Below are 17,897 nucleotides of genomic sequence, written 5' to 3' on the forward strand. Positions count from 1 at the left end.
TAAAGTGTTCGGGCTTCGTTTCAAATTCGACGCGGACGAGACTACGCGCTACTTTCGAGTGCAAAAAAGCAAAATAAAATTCGTTCACACAAAGGAGGAAGCGCTTTAGAATTTTCCGTTTAATCACTAACTCTATTCTGTTTCAGTCTCGCTGCTAAAATCGCAAATATAAAGCGAGGAAACTTTACTTTCGGTCTGCGCTCTTTCATTGCTGCTCTTCGTCCAGGCAATATCAGATTATACCCGGGAAGAGGGCAATGTTTTATATCCACTTCTACGAAAGAAGCGTCTCTCCAGTAAAGTGGTAACAATTCGAGCTAATCCAGACGACTTCGTATTTCCATTCGAGACACTCAGAACTCGTTGATTTTCAACTCTTTCTCCTCAGTGCTAGGTTATACATATGTATACATATATGACATATGTATATACATATATGTAAATTAGAAATACTTTCAGAAGTTTCAGTAACTTGTTATATTTATTTAAACATAAAAATATAACTTTTCGCTTGACCATTATTCACGGCGACGTCGAGAGATTCTGACACTAATTATATTAATTAATTCTAATTGAATTGTAAATAACACCTTTCAGCCCCCAATTTCGCCCCTCGAATAATCTCGTTCGTCTATTTTTGGCCTTTACTTTCCATGGTGAATGAAAAGTCCTTGTTTAGCCAACATCAGTTAAGAGTGTAAAAGCCTTATCGTCTTCGAAATTAATTAATAAGAGCTTTTTCTGTATCATTCGTTATAGAACAATGGTTATATTATTTTCTTTTTTTATTACAGGCACGTTCAAGACGACACAACAGTGACATTTCGTCTGATTTTCAAAATGTAAGTTATTATTTACTATAGCTAATGATTCGGATTCTAAGAATCAATACCCATATTTTTACAAACCTCCTTTATTGTGTTGAAATTTAAATAGCGATTACATCGCCAGTGCGATGGTAAGCTGTATTATTTTTAATGATCTTCCATCACCAATAGAAGTATGTACATATATGTTACAGTGTTCACTCTGGTTCGTTCATGAACATACTAGTTTGTTCGTACATTAACTATTGGTTCCTACCAGGTGTCGCATGAAACTTTTAGCTGTCGAAACGCCAAGTATTTAAAATCGGAAATCCTATCGAAACCACATTACAACTTTGCTGCAATTCCCGTATCCGCTAATATTAAAAATATTTCAACCCAGGGTAAGCATATACATATGTACATATAATATATGTGTATATGTACTAAATACAGTCGGACTTAATATTGGAACGATGAACTTGAGAGACGCGTATAACTTTTTACTATTACGAGATTTCGCTTTCACTGTACTGACGTGATCTGATGTTCTGACTTGACTGATTTCTTACTCTCGCACTTTGGTTTATATAGAGAATCTGATGATGTCAATGTTTATCTTTTATCAATTTATTTTATCTTATCGTTTTTATTGTTTTGTTCTTTCCATATACGAGTCATATATTTATTCAAATTAGATCAAGGTGCACCCTATACGTAACAATACATAGAGGATGGGACGAACGATTGATAATACTATGCCTAATAGATTGTTTGTCAATTTATTATTTTGTGTACACTATAACTGGCCAAATTAGTTCGTCTATGAACAAACCAGTATATTCACAAACGAACGAGAAAAATATTTGAATTGTAATATATACTTACGTACATATCCATGATAAAGTAAAGGTACATCGTTCGATTTTTGACACGTGTAGTCTGTATATCCATAATATAACCCAGGATGCACCTTTGACACTGCCTTAAAGAGCTTTTTTTATCAAAATAAAACATGGGGCGGGGACGTGGGTGGAGAGGAAAGTAGGGTGGGCTAAAATCCGACGCCGCGTTTTGACAAAGATTAATCACACCCCCCACGTTTTATTTGCAAAAACCTCCCGTTTAATGAAATAACATTTCGGTAAAGCGTTAACCAAACACGGACCACTGTACTTCGTCGGGGTAAAACTGACCCTTGGGCTGTGCTTCATAAGGGCTTTAATCGTTCGCTCGCACCATCCAAACGAAAGTGAAGATAAATCATAGTCGAAACGCGAGCTTCCACGTGCATAAGCTTCCGAAAGCTCGCGTGTGCGATATTCAATAAACAGAGAACATAAACACAAATAAAGCGCTTTCCAGTCGCCGACACACTCAGACTCTTCCCAAACATATTCGCAGACTTGTTTTATCGCTCGCCATATTTTCGCATAACCTTCCCTTACGATTATGTACATACATAAATTATATATGTGTACTTTTATAATATCAAAATCTTAATGAGCAATATACAGTGTATTTTTGAGATTTATCATTATTGTTGCTGAAACGTACAAGATTTGTAGCTACTGAAAGCCAGCAATTCAGGTGTATCATAATTTATTATACTTTTGTTTTACCAACGGCATATACAAGTGGTTAGCATATAATGCTTTCGAACAAAGTGGTCACGGGTTCAATCCCAACGGTTGCTGCTAGCCAGACCTTGGATATGTGACTCCAGGTCGATTGTTTGCCAATTTATCTGATTTTCATTGAAACGGTTCCAACAAATCAGCAACCTTTACCCATTTTCTCGTTTTTCAGCATCTCGAATTTCGCTAGTTTGTATAAATGCTGCAAATTCGTCCATAGATGTCTCTGTGGATCGATGTTTAATCAATGTTTATATTTGCCTTGTATAATAGTTACAATACTTCTATACAATGTTTGACCATAGATATCGTCTTTAATGGGTTTATATATAACTGTATTCAATTCTTAATCGATATACAACACTCATTGCTGTGGAGAAATCTGTTAAGACGAGTCTACATGATAGATTGAAATAAAAATTTCATATTTTATTTAGTATAAGTTATTAATCAAATGATAACCATAATAAATGTGCAAATAACTATCAATACATATTTAATTAATGGCCCTACTTTTAGCTCCATGAACTGTTCCTTGCCTAGTGGGTCGAATGAAAGTCATTTGCTGTGTGAAATCCCACTTCAGTTTCTGCATTGAACTAATATGTATGTATAATTCGAAACAGACATGCATATGTTTGTATGTATCTAATACATATATTATACATACATATGTATATAAAAAAATAATATTGATCTTGTTGCCTATTCTCAACGAATTCATTAGTTATTTGCAAACAACCCTATTTTGTTTTTTTTTTATATTCGGAATTGCACTTGATCCCCTCCTGTATCGGTCACGATAACTCTGTATAAAGTCCTCCAATTTAATCTGTAAGATTCGCAACATTGCACTCAAATATATTACACCAATTCGCAACAGAGAGATAAAACGGATTTTTATATCGGCGTACGCGTTCGTGTATATACATACATTCATGTGTGTTTGTAGTTTGTTGTTTTTTTCCCTCTTATCCGAAATCTGGGAGCGACGCGAACGGCATGGGAGGGAAAAATGGTCGTATTTTTACATGGCAGTTTTCGTTTCGCAAACAATGCGCCCTAACGCTAGAAAACCACGCCAGAGTCGAGCCAAAGTGCACTGAAAACAGACATACGTGCATCGCCGAACAAACAAGCGTTATCCTAATCGCACGTCGTCGTACGAATGCAATTTCGCATTATGAATACATTTCTCTATATGTGTATGTACTCGGAAAGCGCTCCGAGCTGCGCGCATAAACTCGACGCTTGCGACTTAAGGGTTAACGTGCGCATTAAAGTTCCTTCGAACCGAATCCGTCGCTCGAATGTACCTGCATTGCAATCGTAATATGCATCTGCATTAATATGCAAATATTTACTGATATTCGACTATTTGCAGTGTACATATTTACGCATAATATGTACATATATCATATGTATAATAGCTGTAGATAGCTTTATACTATTTAAGTTAAATACATATATTAAAATTTACTATTTTCCCTGCAAATATCAGCGCAGTTTACATATTACATTCTAAACCTAAACCGGAGGAATCATATTTCCTATACAAATTTACTTGTCAAAAACGGCAATAAATTAATCAGGTAGTTGTTGAATGATTTAATACAAATTCTATTTTCTAAAATTTATAGGATCTTACTCGTTTATACGTAAGATCCTATAAATTTTATAATAATAAATTTTTTTTAAATAATAGTATATATATACTATTATTTTTTATATATTAAGTGTACATTTCAACCGTGAGTGCCATGACAGGTTGCCTCAAAGCAACATCTATGGTCAAATTATTTGTACATAAATCTATATAGTAAACATTACAATATAGTTATTATTACCCAATGCAATAGCAACATCTATGAACAAACTGGTACAATCAACAAATGCGATATACATATGTATGTACTACGAGTTTGCGAGATACAAATATTGTATATATGTAGATAGGTAAGCATATTTTTTATATCTAATTTAAAGAAAAATTTGCGAGGAATAAATTTAAAATTATATTCAAATGTTTGTGAAAAGTTAGTTATATGTAGTAAGAACACACTCAAAAGTGCGACACATCACGCCTAGGTAGACCTCAGCTGTGATAGGCGTATCTTCTTGCGATTTGTACGATCTTGTTATTTCAACAAGTTTCTATAACATTTTTTCAAATATGGGAATCACTGTTAATCGATCACTATCAAACCCGTGCGTTGATTTTTGACTGAATGGACACTTGGTTGACGGCCGTTAGGCCTACGAACACTTGGCTGAACGGATATTAGACCGATGGACTTTTACCGAACGGACATTTGGCCGATTGCGTATCAAAATTACTCAGAACTAACTGAAATTATTCAGAGATCACTTCGAGCTATCATTAAAATTTATACTTTTGATAAATTAAAAAAAATGTATTATAGTGTCCGTTCGGCCAAATGTGTGTCGGCCTAATATCCGCTCGGTCAAGCGTCCGATAGACAAATAAACAAGAATAATATATCACAGAAAACACTCTAAAGGGTGAGTTTTAGGAAGGATCGCGACGTTACAAACTAGAAATGCCAGATTTTTTTTGCATGTTTGTCTGCACCTTAATCCTGCTAAATTCGTACACAGATCACATACATATGTAGGTATATTTGGTACAAAATTCAGAAGTGTAGCGAGAAAGTCTACCCATTGGCATTATTAAACGTCGTACGAAAAATCCCCTTATTTCACATTTTGACGCGGTGACTGGTAGTACTGACACGTGTCTAGAAAGTTCCAATATTTCCCAAACTACAGTTGAGAAACTTCTTCCACCCGACAACACTTCAATATCTTCCGTTTACACAAAAATTGTTGTTCGGTGTGTGTGTAAGCAACTTCGCCAATATCGTTCATAAATCTAATGCTTACCATTGGCTAGTTTTCTATTTTTATTATACAAGTGGCGTTTGCTTATAAATAATTATACTTGCTATAAAATATTATACGTAAGCGAGATTGAATTTCATACTACGATTTAACGTCTCTAAAATCAACATCCAACCTCGAGATTACACCACGAAGACGAGTAAAGAAGAACCTACTCTCCTACTCTACGCCCAGCCCTATAACCTATCTTCCCCTTTAGATATTTGCACAAAGCTTTGGCGTTATAGGCAACATTTGTAGCTTTTCATTCTATATCTGAACTCGGTTACCGAAAACGTCCTCGCATAAATATAATACATAATTGAGTAGTGATCTGTTGTAAATTCAATTTAAAAATTGGACGGTTTAATTTATTTATTATCAGCCTTAGTTAGCTCGGGAGGTTTTTCTGGCAGGTTGTAAAAAGCGAAATGGAGTGGAAGTTTGGGTTGGGGTACGCGCCCTAATCCCCGGTTAAATAATACGTTAAATAATGTGGCAGCCCTGCGCTGTGGCTTAAACTAAATACCTGTTCGGATTATTCCGCGCATAATTTTCCGCAAGATTTCCCGCGACTTTTCCCGCCGACGCTTTTCACCCGCGGAAAAATAAAATTAAACGGAGGCTTTGCGCCATATCAATTTCGTGATATCGCCAAATTTCAGCCGCCTTTTAGCCACCCCAGCGATTCTCAAATTTTTCGTCTGTGTATTTCAATAATTGTGTTGTCGTCACAACGTTTTTTATTTATTTTTATTTTGTTAGGAAAGTGTAGTGTCGGCACATTATCACAATGCCCGATATATCAACTTATTTCTCTTCTGAACTATCACTTTCTGAATTGAACAGCAAAAACTATCCACTCGATTCTTGCTTTGCGAACTTCGCAAAACTTTAAATTGCCGAGAAGATTCACATATCCGTGAAGTTTTCGAAAAAAAATGATGCCCCGTTTAAAAATATTCTAGCGCTATATTTTGAAATCTTTATTTTCAAAACATACTTAGAAGTCGTTAAATATGTATATTGAAATTGTGTTGTTATGAAACTTTAAATCTGCACGCAAACGATTGTGAATCCGTGATTTTTCCTCGTAATAATTTATGTCGGGAAAAGTTATACCTACGAAGTGGTTTGTAATTTCTTGCGTGTGGGTTCCCTATTGTTTGTTGTTGTTGTTCTGGTAGAATTCTTTTGTCGAATCGAACCATATGTGCGCAAGACGAAACCAAAAACAAACCGACTCGTGTAAGATACATAGATATTAACACATATGTATGTACATATTCCTCATCGCCAACTTGTATGTGACGTCAAACTCGAAACCGAAATTCTAAACATTTTCATCTTATTTTTTCCACGCATTATTATTATTTCTTTGAGCGTTCGCAGCGTTTTAATTCGAATTCGGTCGCTTTTAATGGGACCCTCAAGGGTAAATTGGTCGAATCGAAATTTTCAAACGATCTCTGCCCACTTTAAATCGTTTGAGATTTTCGTTTCGCATTCAAACTGCCATTTCTTTCCCAGCGACGAAAGGAGTTTTTCTTTGAAAAGAATCGCTTGAATTAATTATTGAATTCTGTTTGGAAAATTGCCCTTTTTATATTAAATTTTACGAAAGATGCCGTTCCTTCTGTATTTGCCATAAGAACATATATCGAATATGTCCTTGTGCATTGTTTTTATTGACGAAAATCGACAAAATATTCACTGACTTTTTAATATACCGTTTTTATGTTCGTCACCAAAGTAATGGAAGCCAAATTATCACCGGCACAGAATTCGACTCTTTTATTTATTTATTTATATATATTTTAGCTATCAAGCTAATTTAAAAATACATCTTAATTATTATACTTAACTCTAAAATTTATAATTAGCTTATATGTACTGTCCCTCACAGAGGTGTCTCTTCGCACCTCTAGTCCTACATCAAATGATTTTTCCATTCCGAATTCGGCGAATAGTGCGGTACAGCGGTGAAAGCTTTTTAATTAACAGCAATAAGTCTGGATTTGGGCCGAGGCTAACCCCCGCTCGCAAATTGCTATTTTATAAGTCTCTTTCGCGGTGGATGACGTGGGTGGGTGGGGAGGTGGCGAACGAGAGGACGGCGGTTTCGAGGGGCGGTTCGACGAAGGCGTCTATGCTCGCACGGTGGCGGATAATGACCGTTTAATTATAAAATAAATTACCCCTCTGGAGATATATAAGCCAATAAAGGTATCGTCCCTTGTTTATTCTATTCGCGAAATGAGCTGAATCATAAATTAGCAGCGGATTTGCGGGCGTAGCAGCGCCACCCAGCCGCCCACGCCACCCACCCACCGACCCCCAGCCGAAACGGGTAAAACAATAAACGCTGTACATTTAAGCGTCCATTGAAATCTAATGAAATTAGGACAATCCGTTATAAACTCTACACCCATCCGCCCACCCTTACTCCGGCGTACTCCCGTTTAATACACGATCGAGATTATTCCCAAAATTTGCCGTGATTAATGATAAGTCCTGTTCTCGCTTCTCATCTATGCGAATGTAACACGTGGTTATTCAAACCTTGTGGTTATTGAAATTTTACATGATATCTATTTATACATATCCGTCCATTTAATACAACTCCGTTCATTTAAATATGTTATCAATATTCGGCTCAATCTATATATGAGCCGTTTTAAATTGGCATGTCTACTTTTCTTCATTTCGAGAAAAATCTCGCAAAACATTGATTATAATGTATTGCGTTTAACAATATTTAAAAATACTGGGGGCCTGTTTATTCTGCTTTTTTGAGATTCTGAACATATTGAATTAAAATAAGTGATAACAATTTTTGAATTAAGTCAAACAGAAATTGTGTTTTTGGAACTGATAATTGGACTTCCGTACATACATAGATAGATAGTACTTATTATTGAAAAATGTATTTAGTACTTATGCTCTTTTAAGATCAGTATTGTTTAGTGTGGGGGTGATATTATAAAATGTTGCAGACTTGCCGAAAATTCCCTTTCCCCACCACTTTTATTATTGTTTCACCGTGTATCTGAAAAACGAAAAACTTTCTGGTGATCCCTATTGCATTGTATGAAGTAGATACATGGATGCTAAAATAGAGAAAAGGGGACATGATATACATAGGTACATAGATGCCTTCGAAATGTGGTGCTAGAGACATACACCGCAAGACGCAACTCCATCCTCAGAGAGTTGGTAGTTTCAGATAGACATGCAGAAAAAGGATTGTTTCCTACTTTGGCCATATTGTCAGGAAGAATAGCTAGAGTCATGTGAAGCTGGTAGTCACCAGAACACTAAAGAGAAGGCGAGCGAGAGGACGGTATCGTCCCTAAGCGTTGCTTTCAACTTGGCACAGGACCAGGAAGAGTGGAGGCGGATCTTCCACCGAGATGATAGAAATTACCAAGAAAATCAGCATTCACAAACGAGAAATAATAAAAAGATTGAACGTTTTGTCAAAGATGTTCAAAAATATTTCATTACAATGCTACAATTTTATAGTTTTTTTAATACCCTAATTAGTCGAACAGAAGTCATGAGTCGACTTATTGTCTGTAACTACATCTTCATATTATACAACTAAAAATCATTCTGTTGTGGCGTGGATGTGTAGAGGGAAATGTCGGAGTGAAAGACGCATCAGTGTGGTAGTTTATTTTTCTTGATCCGTCAACCTGCCAGCTGCGAATGAAGCACGCACCAAAACCGCCGAATATTTATACCCATCGAGTACTCTCCGCACAGATATACATATCACTGGTGGATGTGTCGCGAGACCTTATTGGCTGCTGTATGCAGCTTGTTCATACGTCGAGGACTTTTTGGCGCGAACGCGAAATCAGGTGATCAGCGCTAGTAAGCCAGTGGTCGGCGTTACACTACAGGTTTTACCGTCCATGCTTTCTAGATTATGCTATTCAGCGTTTAAAAGCTTTTACTTCGTGGTGATCTCTTATTAAGTATGTTCTACTCGTCAAAACTGTATTGGATGTTCTTATTTTTATTTATTACATGTAGTGCAAATTCCTTTATTGTAATATTCAAAATCAAATATATGTGTGTATGTATGTGCATAGTCATGTTCATGATACAATGATCTTCGTTTTGTATTCCGTTATTAAATCGTAATAAAGTTGTTTTTTCTTCACATTTTATACATCGTGGCGGTCTTTGATCTCGCATACATTTATTTTTTTTTTCGTTATTTCGCCCCAATAAGAAGAGTATTTTCTTTTTGAGAGGATTTATGGTAAATAGCGCTTTTATTGTGCACGATACCGAAATATCGGAGAGCGGCCCTCCCGCGCTCGCTTGATACGTGATGTTTGGCCGTGCTGACGGGCAAATTTGTATCGTTTCTCAGTTCGTTTTGTTTTCGAAATTGGTTTTCTTTTGTCTCCGGCGGCCTCCGCTTCGGGCAGTTTGTACGGGCCATTAAGTTTAACAAAAATTGAGCGTGTTCTTCTGTTTATCTCCCCGAGCCTTTGTCGAGTTCACTTCTGAAGATAAAAGAATTAAGATGGTACTGAGGAGGGAATGAGGTACAACTCTGGGATGAGGAGAGGGTAGAAGCAACTAGAGCAAAGGGAAGAACAAACAATTTCTCATCTCTCCCGTCCGAAGTATTAAGGCGAAAATAGTGAATGGTGCTATTTGCCGAGAATAATTCCTCTCGGGTGGTGAGGTGGGGCACTCTTTCAATGGGCCTCTTTTCCCTCATCCTCCCCCCCAGACGTGTGTGTACTCTCCGAGTGTATGATTTATACGCACCACTAAGAGGTTCTGCCGTGTGTCTGCCAAGCGTTTTCCAAGTCGTTCATAGATGATAAAAGTTTCACCTAACATTCGGCGACACAATTAAAGTGCGCCATCAATCAGATGGCCGAGTTCCATTAGTGATCGAATACAATCTCAATCGTCCGTAATAGACTGGTAGTTTATTTTTATTTGCAATTATTACTTCTTAACAATAAATATTATACCATTACGAGACAATACAAAGATGTTCCTCTTAGATTAATCTATTAATCAAACATATACATATATGTACATATGTATATCAGACAATGGTTGAAACTCACGTGTAATTAGCGCTCACTATCAGTCTAATCAAGCTTGATAATTTTTGAATGTGTCGATCGTAAGCAACTGAGATTCGTCTTGTATTTATTTTGGTTTTGATTAAATGGACAATTATTAAGCTCTTTTGAAATTTAGTACTTGCAGTGAATGTCTAGGAATACACTGGATTGACAAACACATCGTCTTGAGCGACTCATAGCGGTCAAGAGGATCAAGCAGATCCCGATCACTCTGGACTTGTCTTATTTGTTTTGTTTCTAGTTCTACTGTATATGTACATTTTATATATTGAGGACTGTACGTATGTATCGTTTACAAATTTGGAAACTAGTTAATATGAGTCTGAAGACTTTATTTCATATTGAAAACAAATTTTGATCATTATTTCTGAATATATTATATTATACATATATGTATGTACATACATATATTTTAATGTAAAACTGTAATTGACAATAAAGTTATATTTTCAAAAGATAAAATGTTTTGCCACAAACTCAGCCAGTGAAAGTGTATCAAATAATGAATACACAGTGAAAAGTGTTCACAAACGGATAATCCGGTTTTACATCTAATAGAGAAAATGTATTCGGGTAGGATTCCACTAAAATGCCACTGAAAATACCTATATTACTTCACTGGCAATATACATATATGTATGTACATAAGTGGCGTAAAACAGGGGACTTATATTTTAAATATATTTTTAATTTTTGAATTATAATAATCTGTCAATAAGTGACGAGTATAATTTTTCATTTTTGTGCCGATAGAAATATCTTGAATAGCCTGCCTTTATTAATCACATCTTTTTTGTCTTCAAAACTTAATCTTCTGAATGATTTGTCGAACAATCGATCGAGAATGCAATTTTCCAAAGGCGTCGTTATTTGTTTCTGCGCGCTCCGCACTGATTTGTTCTGAGGAAATCGTTTCGCGAGCCGAGTATTTGAAATATTTGAAATCAAAAATTTCTTTGTAAATACGTGTTATTTTAACAAAAACAAATAGCTCACAATGACGTTTGATAGACACAAATCAGAATATTTTCAGTGAAAATTCTATAAATGCTTGAAGAGACAAGTATATTAAAAAATGTTTTGTCTTTGGCGGAACGCTTATACATACATATCAATTCCATAGTTCCACGAAGGGAATAAGAATTAAGACGTGAAAGCGAACGACGTGACGGACCATACCATAACAATCCACTACCACTACCTTAGGTAGGGTCGATTCTGGATCCTGAACCTAGGTAATCCGAGTTAAAAATAGCAATATGAACAACGATTGGAATTTATTGTAATTGAATTGTTGATATCTTTAAATTTTTGGTAATAGATTTAAGGGGACTAATCTAGTCCCTCTAGTCCAATGACGACATGCCACATATATGTATGTATGTATTTTCACTGCAACAAGTCCAATAGTCTTGCTGAAAAATATAATTTTTTTATTGACATCTCCAAAAGTACTTAGTATGTTCATAGTAGATCTTAGTAAATACAACAAAACAAATTTTGTATTGATAAATTATTTATAGTCTACATGCTCGTATTCATTTTTACACGCTTGAATCATTTCCTTTTTTTCTCATTTTTTTCTGGTGAATGCTTCTAGCCTAAAATATTTTTAGACCCTAGAAATTTTCACGAACGATGATTTCCAACGCGTATAATAAACTCGATCCGAAATCGGAGATTTTTTCCGAAGGGAAAAAAATAGCTTTCGCCCTTCCAATTTTTTCACCCTCCTCCCCTACCTTTTTTTGGTGTATGGCCGTCCGTCGGTTCCTTCTGCGGCGTCCGAAATAATAATCTATGAAACGCTGGCCGGGGTTAGCTGTGCCGAATTTATTGGGGCTCCTCACCTCCCCCACTATCGATTTCGCTCCTGCCAAAAGGCGCCTCTCCCCTCCTTCGACTTCCGTCTCCGGGTTTTCCTCCGGGTTTTCCCCGCGGAGCGTGACGATAGTTCCGCGCTACCCGCCCCGATTCACGTGTACAATTTCCAAAAGTAATCCCGCATTATCTAAGTAATGTTCGTCTGCGTAATATCCATTCGTTTGCTTTAACCATACATACAGCAATCGAAAAAGAAGGCCGACGGAAAATAAACACATTCCCACCGAACGATCCCGCACACAATTTCTTTTTATAAAATACATTAATGATGTAAATAAATTGTCATAATTTTGAATGTGCCCACCAGTAAAGGGTGGTCCTTGTTCCTCTTTCCACCATTAGATACGTCCATCAATCGAGACGGCTCAATCCTTGACCGACTTCAACCGCCACAATCGTGACTCGGCCAGTTTTGTATGATGAGGGAAAAATAGTCCGTATTGAATATGTACATATATAAAATTATATTGTACAGCGTACGACGCGTTGGATTAACCGACCTAGTGTGCACGTACCCGTTGATGAGTTTTAAATTGCCGAAAAACGGAACGGAGCCACATTGGGGGTGGGTCGCGCGACGGATGAGGGTGAAGGAGAATTGTACAGTTTTCTTTCGCATAATGGATTCCTTTATTCGACGCTGTGGATAGGGGGAAGGGATGTATTTAGCGCTTCGAATTCAATAGGAAAATTCGCGAAGGCCTAAGTGGAAAGTAAACGACAGTGTGGCTGTCGGTTGACAGTTGTGATAACTCGTGCCAAAACCAACAGATGGGACTGCATTGTGTTCGCGGTAACGGTTCGCGTCCTTGATGACTTTCAAACGAGAGGAAAATTTCTGCGAAAGAAAACTAGGAAAAAAATGAGAAAAATTCGCTCTCGTTTCAGCGAAATTAGACATTCTTTCGAATGCGAGCCAGACTATACTAGTGTAGAATTTCATTATATGGCGGACTTCATTGCGGCAGACGTCGTTTCGTTTAGATCGTTACCAAGGGAAAACTATGCTCCCGCACTATTATACTACGCATTTAAAGGAAATATATATTTTTATTAGAGCCGCGTTATTATCGTTCTCCATTTTGAATACTGTAAATGAGCTGATACCCGCAAGTTTAACCAGTCGACGTTCAATGATCTGAATGTAGATTACGTTGTAGATTCAAAAACTAGATAAACATACACAATAGAACAAACATCATTGTACATAATGCTAATACTGCGCTGTATAATAAAACGATGGAATTAAAATGAATAATACTTATTACATTTCTTTTAGATATATATGTATATATTATATTTACCGAATGGGCGTTTTTCCCTCGCATTCGTCGGTAATTCGTGGAGACACCGATTTCGTGAGGGGGTGATGTTGGGTATGTTGTGAGGCGAGGCTTTCATCGTTCGCTCTTTGTCCACCCCCCCAATAATATGACAGGTAATTTCCTGGTCGAAAAGGAGGATGAATGGACTCGCGCGACCATTCGGCACCTTTTAATAAAATTAAACACAAAGGCACGCGACCCATTGTTGTGCCAAACTATCGAGTTATGGCTTCCGAAAAGGGCCTCTGCCATAAAATGTCCCATAATCGCCGTTGAGTTATTGCGCACTTGGCTGCTCTTATATTATGTATATGGGGAAAAATCGAATTTCACTCGTGTGGCGTAAGGGTTGAATAAGAAAGAGTTGCGTTTGTAATAAGCGCCTACAATTCAACGAACGGGCAGAGATTATACGATTTCAAACAATATCGCATTCGTTTGATAGTTTTCTCTTATACCCATATCACTATTGAAGTAAATGTATTAAGCGTCATCGTTTATATACCAATTAGACGATCGTATCCGATTACTGTTGAGCGGCTTCAACGATATCCTTTACACACCTTTAAACTTTGTCTTGGATACTCTTAAAGGTAGCTGCAAATTAAAAAAAACTTGACTTTCTTTGTATATGCAGTCATTTGATATTTCAAATTACCCCTAAGGAAAAAAAAGATTCTTAGCGCTCTTAAATATGTATTAAAAGGTTTATACCAGTACAGCTCGAACCGAGAACTGTATGTAAACAGTAATACGAAAATTTTTCATAGTGTTCCATATTATTTACGTGGCGTACCTTAACAGCAGTAACCGACACTATATATTCATATTATATAGCAGCATATGTCACCGAAACGTATTGTAACGTAGAGATTAGTTGATTGGCGCTAGTAGACCACTGGTTTACTAGTTCTGATCCCCTAATCTCGCGTTCGCGCCAAAAATGCCTCGAGATATGAACAAGCTGTATATAACATCCAATAAGGTCTCGCGACCCATCGACCAATGACCTTTCGGTGTCGACAGTACACGCTTGGTATAAATATTGGGCTGTTTTGATCCGTGATTCATTCGGAGCCGACAGGCTGACGGATCAAATACAATAACTACCACTACCACTACTGCTGTGTTTTCAATTCGATCTTGGAAATCCCTCTACACGTCCACGCTACAATGTCAAACAGAACCGGTTTTTTTTTGGTCACTGCAGAAATATTCCCACGTGTCGTGACGTCATAGTGGCGAGTGCACCCACCCTAACGAAAGTGCTGCTATGTGCATGAATATTTTCGTAAACGTCGTATTCTAGCAATATTGACTCGACTATACGACGCAAGCACTATTGCATCGTGTCTTGGCGCTTTGCAATGTTTTTTTAAGCCGATTTTGCCTTGCACTCGTTCAAAATTAGTATGAACGTGCCAAAAACGGGTGGTGCTGTATAGCATGAATATAAATAGTCTTTTCCATGCAGTGTTGTGCTGAGCTGACGTGCAGTGTTGGATAATATAAACGGACCTTTATAGAGGGATGTACTTAAAAATTTATCGTTAAGTGTAGTTTGCGATGTATGTATGTATTCTTAATTGAGATGGACAAAGTTCTGCATAAATAATACAACTCTAAATATCTGGAAATGTTATTCGTCTGGGACGATCTGCTTAAACTTGTAATTCACAACTGTGAAGCCATCTTGGGAATGCTTCTCCAATTGTCTTATACCAGGACTAGAAATATTACATACATATACATATGTACATATATGAAAGAAATCTAGCAAGTCTAACTCTACTATGTATCATAGATATTTCTTTGGGAATTTGTCCACTTCGGGTTGAAGCTCAACAAAAAGACGATCGTATATGTACATATGTTTGTATTATGTATGTAGTATGGTTGAGAGAGATTTTTTCCACCTGCGTGCATGCAACGCTTTTCTTTTGCCTCCCTTTTAATAATTCACCCAAAACCCTTCAAAGGATTTATAGTATTTAACACGCCTATTTAACCCCCTCGACGCCACCCTCTCCACCCCTTCGTCCATTAAGGCTCCACAAAATTATTTAGAACGTCATTCCGGCAACTTGTGAAACGCTGAGGGGGTAATCGCTGCCCACCGATCGAGATCCATCCGTCACCCGTTCGTGCCCGCCCTTTCTTGCCCACTCGATCAGTGCCTCCCAAAGTGTCATGCAAACCCTCAACCAAGCGAACAACTTCAAGCACACTTTCAGAATCAAATTTTATAATTGTAATAACTCTGAGATTAAATATACATGTGTACATAATATGAAATGTATGTATGTATTAAGTATTTATCATAATAAATGGAATGCGAATGGAACAAGTTGATGAAACACATAAAACAGTGGTAGTTGTCTGGGGGTTTGCATGCCGACCAACCTTCGGACTGAAGGGCGCCTCCAAAGACCCGTCATAGGGGCTGGAGCTCCCCCTTTCCTAGCTACCCTCTCTCGTCCTTCGCATACCGGCCGGTCTTCTGTTGCGGATTCGCGTTTGTAAAAAGCTACTGTTTCGTCCCAAAACACCCAGTGACATATCGTGACAACCCCTACCCATCCTTCTGCTGTTAAAGGCCTCACCAATTTAACATAATTGTTAAGGGCAGGCATTCGCCACTCACCCCTCGTTTCACCGAAACAAATCTCAATCGTTATCCCCAAATTCTTTTCCCTTAAATAATTTTTAATCGAAATACATGTACATTTAATAGAAAAAAATAAATTTTTGACCTATTTAGTATGTATGCAAAGCCGTACCAATAATTTTGGCGCCCTTGGCGTATATCAAATAAGCACCCCTTTACGTATGTCTTTTTTTAATAGCTAAATGGCAAAAACATAATTAAAGCTATAATTATATTATGAAAATTATTTATTGTATAAAAATTAAGTTATACAAAATTGAGATTTTTTTTAAAACATAAATTTATTATAAAACATTATATTATATTTATTCGTGGTATTAATTTAACTACTTATTCATACTTAAAATTAAAATACATATAAAAATTATATACATTATATACATATGTACATAATACAAATTTAAATATTTTATTTTATTTTATTTTAAAAAATCAGTACCACAGAGACTTGACAGGTTGCCCCAAAGCGTCAATGTGATTTTAATACAAATAATAAAAATCATAAAAATTACAAAAAAAACATCATAAAAAAAATAATAAAAATCATAAATAAAAAAAAACATAAGAAAATAATAAAAATCATAAATAAAAAAAAAACATCATAAAAAAATAATAAAAATCAAGTAAAAAATATGTACACAAAATAAAAACAAAGAAATAAGATTGAAAAATTTATATCGTGCTATTTAGGATGTGTTCCACCAACTCAACATAACTGGCATCGAATAGGTCCAAGTAATGTGCCAGTAAGTTAAGGAGTCGAACAGCTCTCGAGAGGGGGGAGTTCATGAGCACGTTTGATTTAGCCCTAATTGGTAAAAATATATCATGTTTTCTTAAAACTCTACGATTTTCCGGGGCCCAGAATTTTAGTTTCTCCAGGATAGTGGGATTGTGAATCTCTCCTCTAAGTAATTTTACGAAATGTTTCCCAAGAAATAAATCTCTTCTCTTTGCCAGGGAGTTGAAACCCAAAGATCCCAAGACAAAGGCACTAGGGAACAGATATGGATAAAATCCAAATGTCTTCAGATATAAAAATCTAAGGAATTTCCTTTGGACTCGTTCCAACATTAGAGAGTAACGAAGTTGATAGGGAGACCATATAATGGAGCCAAACTCGAGCACACTGCGAACTAATGTACAATATAAGAGACGAATGGCAGTGACCCCTAGTTCGGACGAATTACGGATTACGAATCCAAGGATTTTTGTTGCCCTATCACAGATATTCTCAATGTGAATGTTGAAACTCCAACTATTTTCGAAGACTATTCCCAGATCAGATATAAATAATTCTCTCTGAAGAAGAGAATCATGAAATTTATACGGATATTTAATAGGAGAACGAGAACGAGAGTAAGAAATGACCCGACACTTTAGGATATTGAAGGGAAGTTTATTAACATTAGCCCATTCATAAATAGAATTCAAATCCTCTTGCAAATAAAGAGCGTCATGTAAATCAATTATTCTCTTATAGATTTTTAAGTCATCCGCATATAATAAAAATTTAGAATGGTGAATAGAAGATTGAATATCGTTGATAA

At 36.5% G+C, this 17,897-nt stretch overlaps 1 protein-coding gene across 2 annotated transcripts in view; it reads left to right on the forward strand.

Annotated features, from left to right (window-relative positions):
* LOC143912252 (uncharacterized) overlaps nucleotides 1–17,897 on the forward strand; it is a 210,007-nt gene that overhangs the window by 179,394 nt on the left and 12,716 nt on the right. For both annotated transcript variants that reach the window (XM_077431526.1, XM_077431527.1), the window contains one exon: nucleotides 795–842. In XM_077431526.1, coding sequence (XP_077287652.1) covers nucleotides 795–842 — 48 coding nt within the window. The remainder of the gene's footprint in view (nucleotides 1–794; nucleotides 843–17,897) is intronic.

Source organism: Arctopsyche grandis, chromosome 5, assembly GCF_051622035.1.
Source record: "Arctopsyche grandis isolate Sample6627 chromosome 5, ASM5162203v2, whole genome shotgun sequence".
NCBI classification, from domain to species: Eukaryota; Metazoa; Arthropoda; class Insecta; order Trichoptera; family Hydropsychidae; genus Arctopsyche; species Arctopsyche grandis.